The sequence below is a fragment of the Triticum dicoccoides genome, chromosome 5B, assembly GCF_002162155.2.
Source record: "Triticum dicoccoides isolate Atlit2015 ecotype Zavitan chromosome 5B, WEW_v2.0, whole genome shotgun sequence".
NCBI classification, from domain to species: Eukaryota; Viridiplantae; Streptophyta; class Magnoliopsida; order Poales; family Poaceae; genus Triticum; species Triticum dicoccoides.
The window spans coordinates 504,388,491-504,401,758 of NC_041389.1; the positions used below are offsets into that span (position 1 = coordinate 504,388,491).

General features: G+C 39.6%; 1 protein-coding gene across 1 annotated transcript; it reads left to right on the forward strand.

The window, feature by feature from the left end:
• Positions 1-821: 821 nt before the first annotated feature.
• LOC119305909 (cytochrome P450 87A3-like) lies at positions 822-12,891 on the forward strand. The gene is made up of 8 exons (XM_037582302.1): positions 822-1,057; positions 1,190-1,514; positions 1,623-1,772; positions 1,924-2,178; positions 3,256-3,345; positions 4,824-4,902; positions 8,797-8,903; positions 11,744-12,891. The coding sequence occupies exons 1-8, from the start codon at positions 846-848 to the stop codon at positions 11,975-11,977; spliced, it is 1,452 nt and encodes a 483-aa protein (XP_037438199.1). The 5' UTR covers positions 822-845; the 3' UTR covers positions 11,978-12,891.
• Positions 12,892-13,268: the final 377 nt, after the last annotated feature.

Here is a 13,268-nt window from a genome sequence, read left to right on the forward strand (position 1 = left end):
AGAATACTTTTCCCGGAGCGATGCAGTCAAATGATAATCCAGTCAAAAAATACACTTGGTTTACACTGATATAAGCCGAGCGGCCAACAATTTACACTTATTTTAAGGCGAAAACAAGGCAAAGAAAATGTTTTTTTGTTTGAACATCAGTACAGACACAAGCACTCATATACACGCGCATACACTCATCCCTATGAAAGCACACACGCACACCCTACCCCTATGAGCGCCTCCGAAAGACTGAGCCGGCATATCATCTTGAGATTTACGAAGTTATCATAGGCGCCTCGTCGTCGACGGGAACGTCTCCTTCCACTGAATGCGCATCGCAGGAAATCCTGAAATAAATCCAGGAATAAATGCGAGCACCAGTTCCAGTGCTACGTCGGGGGATACGAATACAACTTGAATAAACTATTACAAGGATTATGAGAAGTGCTAAGGCTCTGTATAATACTTTTCCCCGGGTTTGGCAGGGTAATCAGGAAAAAAATACAGATAGTCTCTTCTTATTTATTGCAAAAAAGCACAGGGCTTATACCATTCCAATTTTTGTTTACCTAATTATATTTGCTTTCTTAAGCTAGCTAATTATCTTTACCGACTCCCGCAAAAAAAAACAATCTTTACCAAACCCCGTAAAAAAGATACTATATGTAAAATATTTTAACTTTCAGAGGTGTAAGATATTTTCAAATATGCCTGCTTCGTTACCTAACTTCAGAGGCGCAGCAAAAATCGGCAGTTGTGGTACAATCGCGTCTATATATACGACATGAGGAAAACTATCTAGCATATTGCAAGCAGAGCAGCAAATGGAGGGTAGTGACCGATGGGCTTCGCCCATGCCTGGCTCCGTTCTCCTGGGAGCGGCTGCGGTGTTAGCTTCGTTATTAATCCTTTTGTTATTCAGATGGTACTGCGGTAGCTCAATCACGGCAAAAGGGAGGCTGCCGCCGGGGTCTAGGGGTCTCCCCGTCCTCGGGGAGACCCTCCAGTTCTTCGCCGGGAGCCCATCTCTGGAGCTGCACCCGTTCTTCAAGCGACGCCTTGAAAGGTAATCTTCCAAACAGGATTGTAGAGTACAATAAAATCGTGACGCAAACAGAGCATGAACCGTATAACTCCGTTTGCAACTATTTTAATGGATTACTGTGAGTATATATGAAACAAATGGTTCAAATTTCAGGTACGGCCCGATTTTCAGGACGAATTTGATCGGTGTAGACCTCATCGTCTCCCTCGACGCGGAGCTGAACAACCTGGTGTTCCAGCAAGACGAGAGGCTCTTCGAGAACTGGTGGCCGGAGTCGGTGATGAGGATCTTCGGCGCCGAGAGCATCATCCCATCCATGGGGTCCTTCCACAAGCACGCCAAGAACCTCATCCTTCGGATCTTCGGCCCCGAGAACCTCAGGCTGGTCCTGCTCCAGGACGTGCAGAGGACGGCTCAGGCGAGCCTGCTCTCGTGGCTTGACCTGCCAAGCGTCGAGCTCAAGGAGGCGACCTCCAGTGTATGCATGTCTCACTCAGTCGATCGATACTGTCTTCAAACTAAATAAGCAAATTTATCTGTCTGTGTCCCAGCCGATCTGACTCTCCCCAACTTTACCCTCTTCCAGATGATATTCAGCGTGACGGCCAAGAGACTCATCAGCTACGACTCCTCAAGCTCAGACGGGAAGCTGTGGAAACAGTTCGACGCGTTCATTCGGGGGCTCCTAGCGTTTCCACTTTACATTCCTGGGACAGCCTTCTACCAGTGTATGCAGGTAAACCTGAATAATATGCACGGTTTTAGTAGAATTCTTATTAAAGGCTAATCCACAATTAGCAATAAGCTCCCAGCTACTGTTAGCAACATGTCTGCAGATTCAGAATCATCTACCACAGTTGCTAATTCAAAACTCCGTTCTTTCCCAGGGGCGAAAGGAAGTCATGAAGATACTGCGTAAACTTTTCGATGAAAGGAAAAAGGCGCCTTCTCGACGGGAAAAAGTTGATTTTATTGATCTCTTGATCGACACTATCAAGGAGGACAAGCTTGCAATGAGCGACAATTTTGCACTGAATTTGATCTTCCTACTGCTCTTCGCTGGCTTCGAGACAACGTCGTCCGGGATAACTGCTGTAATCAAGTTTCTGACGGACAATCCCAAGGCCTTGCAAGAACTAACGGTAAGAAAAGACAGAGGCGCACTTCAATAACACTGGTGCATTGATATTTTAGATATATATTATATATAGGGAAAACCCAATATACGGCAAAAATCATAGAGTATGGCGTTGCAGAGGCCGGGCTCCATGGAGCCCGTTTTGCAAAAAAAAAATCAAAATATATTTAAAAGTTTAAAAAAAGTCAAATCTTTTTCTATAAATACATATGTATGTTCTTCAAATATGTATAACATTTCATCAACTAATTTGACTATTTGCATTCTACAAAAAAAAGACAAATATCTGTCTAAAAAACAAAAAGGAAAAGGCCTATTTTACTCCATGTATTTGTCTTTTTTGTATACATCACATATTAACATATATGTTTATGAAATTTTACACATGTATACTACAAGCATATGTCTATGTGTATACTTTTTTCAAAAAAAATTGAAGTTTGAAAAAGTATTTCCGTTGAAAGAAAAATAAAGAGCTCTATGGAGCTCGGTTGCTGCTTGCACTTTTCGAAAAATCATACCCCTTTCATCTCAGAATGTAAGTCATGCATATTTTGGATTTTTTTTTTACCAAACTTATATAGAAAAAATGTCGAACAATTTGTATTGTTGATTGATGTTGATTTTTTTCTATGAACATGGTCAAATATAAAAAGTTTGACATATACTCGTGCTTGCTCATGGCCTTTCTAATATTTGAGTGGGCCTTGGCCTTTCTGACATTTGAGTGGGCCTTGCCATCTTTCCTTTTTCTTTATCTATTAAATCCAGGACGAGATACAAAAGTGAGCCCAACTGGTTTGGTGCAAAAGTGTTTTGTATTACAAACTATTACTACCTCCATTCCTAAATATAAGATGCAGATGCCCCAACGTCTTATAATTAGGAATGGAGGTAGTATAGTATTACTAAAGTGGATATAGACGTTCTCTTCTAGTAACTTTTATGGGATGTTCCCGAAGGGATTTCTAGTAACTTTTGATATATGAATTTTCGGTAAATAAGAGATGCATAACTTACACGTCTAGGCAGACATCCATCTATTCTGTTGAAACTTATGAGATAAAACTGATGCTTGCAGGACGAACATGAGAACATTCGGAAAAGCAGGGCAAGTCCTGATGCTGAAATCACATGGGCGGAATACAAATCCATGAAATTTACATCTTGTGTACGTATAGTGTTTCTGAGATTAACTAGTTCCATATGTATGACATACACCCAGCTAGCTTTTTGCCTATATTTTATATATAGTACTTGCAAACTTTGCAATATAAATGTGTAGATTAAATATTAAAAAACCAGATGATACCCAACACAATGCTGCGGGAATCGGTTGCAATATATTTCAATGAGATTTAATTGTGTGGAATATAAATATTTGGATTAATAGCACGTGAATTAAAATTTAAAATACATACGGATTATTAAATTTGATTATATATAGTTGTAAAATATTTATTGGATATAAGTAGAATATTAAATGATTTTTTTCATGCATGGTTGCATCTGGTGGTTGGTCTTTTCTAATGCATGGTTGCATGTTGAGGTGGGCCGTATCTCATCCATAATTATATGGTGATGTGGCAAGCTTGCATGCTGAGATAAACAAGTCAGTGAGGATCACTCTCTTAGGTATATATAGGATATGGAATAATAATTGAATATAACTTTATTTAGAGAATAATAAGTATTATATAGAAAATGATTGAATATCAATATCAATATGTGATTAACTAGGTTCAAACAAGTCCTCCCTATAAATTAATGAACACTCATAAGTAATATGAAAATTGTTTTTTATCTATATCGTCATCACATGTTCTCCCTATCCCAGGCCTATTGCCTAATCCCATAGTTCGAGCCTTCCAACCATATTATGATGGTTAATTGTGGTTACCTACCCTTTTCCAATTCGGCATCAGAGCGAGCTATTGTTATGCCCCGCATACATCATGTCAACCAACACATCTCCATAGTATAGGATTAGGTAATACACAAAATATATATTAAGCATTATTCAAGTAGAGGAGAGTTATTTACGCAAGGAAGAAAAATAATAGAGATAGAGAATGAATAAGTATTCATTGAATATTAGAAGGAAAATTACATATCCATAAGAAATCAAGCGATGAGAAATAAGATTTCCAATCAATTTATTTCTTGCTTTGTCATCCTTCATATACGGTCTTCCCTTAGATATTGTATGCCGTGACGTACTGCAGTTATGTAATTTGCTCCAATATATAATGCAGAGAAACTTTAGCACATAGGAAGAAAATCACATTTATAATATAATTATGCTTGTAATTAATATTTGTTTTCTTCCCCCCAAACTACTCGAGGGATGAGATCAAGCAATTATTAGGAGGTAAATAGTAGTGGTAGAGTATGTATACTTGGGACTAGTGATACCACATATCTACAAGTGAATGTTAGTTTCCAAAGAATTAGCGTGCGGTTTCTGTCGTAGATCTTATATCTAAAGTACACAACAACCCACAATTTTTGTTATGTACAGAAATGGTCCACCACATACATCTGTGATCTATGAATGTCTTAATGACATAAGTTGTTTCTACTACTACTTGTATTTATCTATTTTATCAATGTCAATTCTCATTTGCTTTATTGTTGTTATGCTTGTAGGTCATACATGAGTCATTAAGACTGGCTAATATAGCTCCGTTATTATTTAAGAAAGCAAGAGAGGATGTTCACATAAAAGGTAACAATAATTTATTTAATGTAATCTATAACCACATTGTTACCGTATTGGCTGACTTTTACGTTCTTATACTCTCCCCGTTCCATAATGTAGTGTAAACATTTTTTTTAAGTCAATCCTCACAAATTTTGACCAAGTTTGTGGAGAAAAAAAATACATCTATATAATGCCAAACATATATCATTAGATTCATCATAAGATGTAGTTTAATATTTTATATTTGGTATTGTAGATATAAATAGTTTTCTCTATAAATTTGGTCAAAGTGTGCAAAGTTTGACTTTTCAAAAAATCTATATGCACTACATTATGGTGTGGAGGGAGTATAATAATTTGGTTGTGTGTATCCTTAAATGATACAAACTGATGTAATCAACCTTTCATTTTCTAAAGAAAAAGATATACCAACAGGCAATGTGAATCATACCTTTTCTTATCAAAGTTCCCAGTTTGGTAGTGGAATACAAATTTGAACCATCTTTAGAGTCCTAATTTAGAAGCAACCTCAAATCAGAATTACAATTACTCATTGCATATAGCTATATTTTTGTGAAGCTCCATCATATATAAATTTTGTGATACCCAAACATTCAGCATAACATATTGACGGGTTCCCACCCTGTTATGCTGCCCCAAACCATAATAGGTGGCCTCACTCTATTTCTTGCGTTGGCGTCTCGCTTCTATCTTCACACAAGGGAACTACTTCATGAGTTTTTTTTTGAAACACTGTCCCTTAGGGCCCGATTCATTGAAAAGGTAGAAGAGAGTTGCTCAGTTATTAACAGAAACTCTGGCGAAAACTGTTACAACACACCCACAAGTAGGGTACCGGTCGATCTGGCTACCCGCAAGAACCAAACACATAACCGAGGAGAAAACATCGTCGAGGTCACCTGCCATGCCATCAACATCACCTCTTCCCGAGCAAGTAACTCTGACTTCACCACAAGACCCTTCCAAATGAACAATACACGAGACCATGTTGGCTACTACCAAACAATCGGCCACAAGTGTAGAGGACTAGATAGCTCTGACATCGCTGATGAGTCTAGATTTAAAATATAGTATAAATGGATGCATTTCTAAAGTTCGTGGTCGACAAAAAATACATGTTTATTTCCAATGATAAAAAAATAGATCTCACTAGCTTATGTATGCACGAAATTCTAGTTGAAGTACTCCCTTCTTTCCGGTTGACAGGGCTCAAATCTAAAATCTCATCAATCAAGGCAGATGATGAGTGGAGCAATGTATCACGTACTTTACAAAACTACCCAAATTAAACTAATCCATTAATTTGGATTAATTGCAGTGCATGTATGCTTGGCCACTATATGAGTCGGAACATTACATGAATTAGTGCGTTCCTTTTTAATTCTTGCATGCAAAGACTTAATACGTCGAATCTCAATAGGAAATGGAGATGAGCCCTTTTAAATCAGAAAAACAAAGAAGTTGATATAAACCCTCTCAACCGGAAAGGAGATAGTATGTCTTTGTTTTGCATATTGAGGCTCGGGTGCTTCTTAATAGTAAGACAATGAACCAAAAAAAGAAAATCATGATATGCAACCTATGTTCTCAATTCTCTTTGGACGGTTGAGGATATTAGGATTTTGTTTGCACAAAACAATTGTACAGTAGTAATGTTTTGTGCAAAATGCAATACTTGCAGCTCAGTATAGCTATGATATTATTTACTAGTCAGATCATTACAACATGATAAACACATGGTTATGTTCAAAATGAACTTTATAAAGTAATTGTAAAGAAGACATAGAACAGAGTTTGTGCACTAACTTATTTCAAAGTTGAAATAATCTCATATATCATCATGTAGACCACAATCCCAAGAGAAAAAGTAGAGTCGTCGAGAAGTTTTTTAGAGGACTGCTCGGACAAAACAGAACCCCGCATCCGTGGATTAAAAGGGCACACACAGTTTACCGAGCTATGCTACATTTACGGGGAAGAAATCTAAGGAATTCTCTTACGGCCTTAGGGCATGTACAATGGTTGATAAGATAGCCTTATCTTAAGTCTTGCATGTAATTTAGATATGACAAGAGAAAATGTCTATAATGGGTCATTTCTTAGCTTTATCTTCAATAATTAGAAATTCCTAAAAACATGGTAAGACAAATTGTGCTAAGAGATCATATCTTGTCTTCTCTTAAATAAGAGAAGACAAGGCTTTTCTTATGAGTTCTCTTTCCTCCACCTCATCATTTATCCTACATGGCACACCTAAGATAGCACCATTATACATGCCCTTATGGGGTGACTTGGCATTATTTGGTTGGATATTACGGGATCCCACAGCGCAGTTTAGAGAGGGATAATTGGGTATTAGGGGGGATCTCCTCCATAAGCTGAAATCTGTCAGCTGGACGCTCGCTTGCGGTAGTTTTCAGTCATTGCACTGGTTTGGTTCCTTGCGCCAAGCGGCCGACCCGGACTACCGCGATGAATGGAACACGAGACCTCCTGCATCGATGGATGCTGCACTAACCACCGCGCCAACCAGCCCACTCGGACAAGTTACAACTTTTGTTTCCTTTGTTCTTTCATATTTTACTTTTGCATTTCTTTTGTTCCTTTTTACGTTTTTCTATTTTTCTGTTTTTTTCTTTTTTCTCTTCTTCCTTCTTAAAATGGATTACCGTTTTACATTTTTGTATGAACTTTTTCGAAAATCAATAAACCATTTTTCAAATTTGATAAACTTTTTTCAAAATTGATGAACTTTTCGTTTATTTGAACTTTTTTTGGGAATTGATGAACATTTTCAAAACCAATGAACTTTTTCCAAATTTGACATTTTTTTTACAAATTCGATGATCTTTTTTGAAAATTGATGAACTGTTTTTCACATTCGATGAACTTTTTCCATTTTTTGATGAACTTTTTTTGGAAATTGATGAACATTTTTCAAATTTGATGAACTTTTTCAAATCCGATCAACTTTTTCTAAAATTCGGTGAACTTTTTTCTAAATCGGTGAACTTTTTTTTAAATTCGATGAACTTTTTTCAATTTTCTTGAAGTACTTTGTAATTCGTGAACCTTTTCCAGATTTTCATGAACTTTTCAAATCCGTGAACCTATTTCAAATTCGTGAACTTTTCTTAAATTAGTGACCTTTTTAAAATTTCATGAACTTTCAAAACCGTGAATTTTTTTTCTCAAATTAGTGAACTTTTTTGAATAGGTGAGCCTTTATTTTTTTAAACAAATTCGTGAGGTTCTTGTTATTGTCCGTGAGCTGTTTTTTTTTGAAACAGCGTGGATTCATTGGGTTCGGATAAATATTTAGCGGTAATATTGGTTAGTAGAACCTGGTAGCTCCGGTGGTTAGCCTGTGCGTACGACACTGCTTTGCCTCGAGTTCGAATCCCGGCTGGCGCCAATTGGGTTTAGCGGGGCTGAAGCCGCTCTATAGGAGCTCTCAATTATCGGTGTAAGGATTTTCTAAATATATTTTATGCTGTGCATAATTTATAGTCGTTCTTTCCTATGAACGGGTATGGTTGTTTTTAAGAACACAGGCACAGAACGCTCACAGACACGTACATACACTCACTCTTTTAAACGCACACACGCACACTTACCCCTGTGAGCACCTTCCAGAGACAGAACTGGCAGGTCTTTAGATTTACGAAGTCACGAGAATGTTGCCTCCCACAAGAATACTCTATCTTTATGAGACATCAAAGCGTCAAACCCGAGGTTTAATAATTGGTGGGCTGGGTTGTCACTGCCCTTATAACTATCCAAGCATAAGTTGATTCTCTATGACTATTCATTTCTTGGAGGAGTTTTATAGCTGTTATAAGCCGGCCTGTTGTGTCGATTTGACAATATAACCTTTCCATTGTTTTGTTTGTGCAGCTTACACTATCCCAAAAGGATCAAAGGTCATGGTCTGTCCTTCCATTGTTCACCTTAATCCTACTATTTATGAGGATCCCAATATATTCAATCCTTGGAGGTGGAAGGTTAGTGAACCTAAGTGAATTTTCTCGTCCTTCCTCTAAATTAAACCACACATATCTAAAGGCGTGGAACTAGAAAATGCTAAATACTCGCTAATTCATGTCAAGATAGTGGTGCATTCTTGTACTGCATGCATGCCACCACTTCTCAGGTATTTTGTGAAATCTGCAATAATAGTTAAAGCTGGGTAGGATCATCTATATGGGCCTCTAAGATGGGCCAGGCAGATATATGTAGGTAGTTTGGAGTAGTTCGATAGAGCGAGATGGGAGGTGGTGTCGCCAATGGTGCAGACTGCACTAGAGTTATTATGATTAGGGCAGCCACAATGTGCAAAAACTTGGCCTTAAGGCCTGTGTGGCAAAGCTTAAGGTTAACCTTAAACGTTGTTGGAAAAATAAAGTTGACCTTAAGATTACGGGTGACCTTAGGCTTCATTTTTTTTAAATGTGCACATAGGTGATGCCTAGTGCTCATGATGAACATGCCAGTGAAAACGCACATGGATGTTACGACAGTGGTCAAGACATGGTGACAAAAGGTATGCATTGTGTGATGGGAGAGTGGACATGATGGAGAACGTGGAGGAGGGATACATGACTTTTGGAGGGAAAGAGCATTTAGGGCACCCGCATCCATGCGTCTACAGCCGCTGGCAGCAAATTCAGGCCCTCAAACGCTTCGTTCGGGTGTGTCCGCAGGCAGTGACTGGTCACACCTCAAATTTACTCCTGTGCATCCGGATACTTTATACTTAAAACCTTAAATCCATACAAAGCATGCAAACAAGGAAATCCACGTACTACGTAGAACAAATAACCTATACTACCCTAATCCTCGTTGAAGACGTCCACTATCTCCATGCCCGGCTTCAGGTATATGGGCTGCAGTCGCAACTACGGCTCCTCCGGCTGCTCCGCGTCGGCCTCAGCCTCTGCCTCCGCGTCGAGTTCGGCAAAAAGCACGTTGGTAGCCACCCGTTCCTACCGAATGAACTGTCGGTTGGCCTTCACATAGGCCTTATCATAGATGGACTCCAGGATGGCCTGCTGCTTTGCCATCCCGGCCGCTTGGTTGACCCCGAACTCCGCCTCGGCGTCCTCCATGTTGAAGCCCGCAGTCAGCGCCAGCTCCTCCTCCGGCTGCTCCGCGTCGGCCTCAACCTCTGCCTCCGCGTCGAGTTCAGCAAAAAGCACGTTGGTAGCCACCCGTTCCTGCCGGATGAACTGTCGGTTGGCCTTCACATAGGCCTTATCATAGATGGACTCCAGGATGGCCTGCTGCTTTGCCATCTCGGCCGCTTGGTTGACCCCGAACTCCGCCTCGGCGTCCTCCATGTTGAAGCCCGCAGTCAGCGCCAGCTCCTCCTCCGGCTGCCCCGCCTCGTTCTTCTCAAGATTTGCGACCTCTATCAGAACCGATTGTTGCTCCTCTTCGTCCTTCGGCTCCTCCTGCTCCTCCTGCTCCTCCTCCTCCGGCTCCGGCGGGTCCAGAGGCAGGCCGGCTGTGATGCGGGAGGCGCGCCTCGCCCGGATCTCCTCCTTAATCTCGAAAAGCGCTCCAGCGTGAGCATAGCATAGGTCGTCTTCTTTTGTCGGGCCGTGGCGGACGGCCAGGGAAGAGGAAGAAGGAGACGGAGAGAAATGTGCTCGGGTTGGCGGCACGTAGAGGGCGGAAGAGGTTGTGTCTAGGGTTGGGGACGTAGGCTGACTTAAATAGCGGATTTTGGCCTTGGGCGACGAGTTGGAGCGGCACCACGGGGCGTTCACACCCCAACCGGAGACGCCCATCGGACTGTTGGGTTTCCGGATGATTTCATGTGGGACCCCATCGTCAGTCCGACGTGGAAGACGCGCCCAAACTTCCCCATATCCGCCCCATATTTGGTTTGGATATGAGGGGTGCCGGTCAGCCCGGGCGTTTGAGACCCGTTTGTGGCGCCCGTCTGGGTCAGTTTATTTTTTGACCGGTCAATGACCGGGCCGTCCGCCCGGCCATTTGAGGTGGGTTAGGGAGGCCCAGCTGTATATGCTCTTAGACACTAGACTAGATAAACTTTTAGGAAAAAATAGGTTTCTCCCTCTCTACCAACATATTTAGCAACATCTCTTACCATCACCAATAGATGCTAAGGAGGATAAGCACAACTGAAAAAAGAAACTTAGTTTTGTGTTGGATGCTAAGCTTAGCGGTGGTGCTGACCTTTTGTGTTTTCGCATACACGCATCTGCCTTAGCACTGATACTATACAATTTTGCCCACATTTAGTGTCTACTGAATTGTTATCTAGGTATGCATATGCTCTCGGTGATCATGTTGGACATGCCCATGTCAGCACTCACTAATGTTATGGTGTGTAGAAGACATGTTAAAGAATGGCGGCATTGGTAATGAGGGAATGGACATGCCGATGGTCTTGGAGAGACATAGGCCACATGCTTTGGAGGAGGAAAAATGACATAAAGGTTGAAAAGGAGAATGGCAGACTAACTAAAATATTATGATGGATTTATTCTTACCAGTAATAGAAGTTCTTGTGTAAATTTATAAGACCTTTATGTACCCAATCAGATGAATGCGTTTCCTCCCTTGGGAGGATGTGACGAAGGAGAAAGAGAGTGGGGGAAGGAGAAGTTGTGATGCTAGCCCTAGTCAAGTTAACTTAAGAAATTCTTTATAAAGAAAAAAACTAGATGAACCGACGCATAAAGATGATAAAGTATCTCACCATTGATACAATTATAACCAATGAAAGTTCATTTAGTGAAGAGTATTTATTTATGCATAAGTTAATTATTATGTTTCAATACAACAAATAGTATTAAGTATTCTATTTATGCAGGAAATCGCCGAGCCACTTGGTGGAGCCTCCAAAGACTTCATGGCCTTCGGAGGAGGTTTGCGATTATGTGTTGGTGCTGAGTTTGCTAAGTTGCAAATGACTATGTTCCTCCATTCCTTAGTTACTAAATACAGGTGCAACTATGAAACAAAATGCTCTTTGTCTTCCATGTTAAGTGCTCATTGTTTATTCTTGCAGTATGTGATAATTAACTTCATCCCAGACAAAATTTAACTTATTTGAAAAGGTTTTCTCTATAAGCACCCAAATAAGAAATCAATGGCCAATATTGCTTTTCAAGAATTTCACAAGTCATAGGTTTTAACATTTATGATCAAAATGTTTTGAAAAAATTCATGCATATCACCATAAAATAGTGTTTGTTTTCTGAATGAGAAATACTTGCGATGTGTACAACTATGAAGCTCTACACCATGATCGCAAATAAGGTGCCATGAAGGTAGGAGTTACAAAATGGAACAAATTATGGCCTGAACCGGAAATTGCTTTTGGTGGCCAAGCTCCATGGAGGCCTCCAAATGTAAAATTCAAAATTCATATATTTTTACATTTCAAAAGCTTCTAAAAAAATACAGAGATAGATGAAGGCATGGTGCACAAGTGTGTAAATTTTCAAGATGAAATACGTTGAAATGAGGGTTCTGAAAAAAACACAAATCTGGGGCTTTGTAACACATGATACTATTCATCCTCCCAAACCATGAACTTGTCTCTGGCCTGAACACCATATATTTTGGTATGTCTTTATTTTCCACATAGCAACTAATGAGTTTTGGAAACTGCTTACATACATAATGTGATTTATTCGTCTTTAGATAAATCATACAATACTAGCCTTGACATCGACAATAAGCATAAAAAGTTTAGTTTTATAAACTGTAAACACAAGTCAAGCTGTACAACAAACTATGTGAATGGTTAAAATGCAAACTTTTCTGTGTCATACAACATATTGTAGACTATAAACCATGTTGGTACAAAACATGGAAAACATAACGCATCTGGATTTATCCCCTGTAAGACTAAAATAGACCGGAAAACCAATTTTACCTTCTTACAGAGAATACATATACAATTATATTTCTAATTTTAGGTGACTAGGCTAAACAATCCATACAAATATTTATTTCAAAAGAAATTTCATAAATGGACTTGCATGGTGGTAGAAATTAAGTGTTACAGAGCGTCGACATACAAGAAATCTCCAAAATTTCCATGAAAATTGTCTTTCCTTAAAGGAATTCTTTCGGAGTGCTTGTTTAAGCTGAGGCGCTATGGTGGCCTTTGTCTATAAACATGTTTGTGTCTTTTTACTTTTTACTTTTAGCTTACAAGGCCAAAAGATATATTTTGTACTTTTAGCTTTGACGTTTTGGCTTACACCGTCATGTAATCACCACCAATTTGTAGAAAGACTTTCAATATTCTCACTATAGACAGTCCAGAACTACTTTTCCACAATAGACAACACAGCCATAAGGTGCTTTCCAATAGCCAAACAACT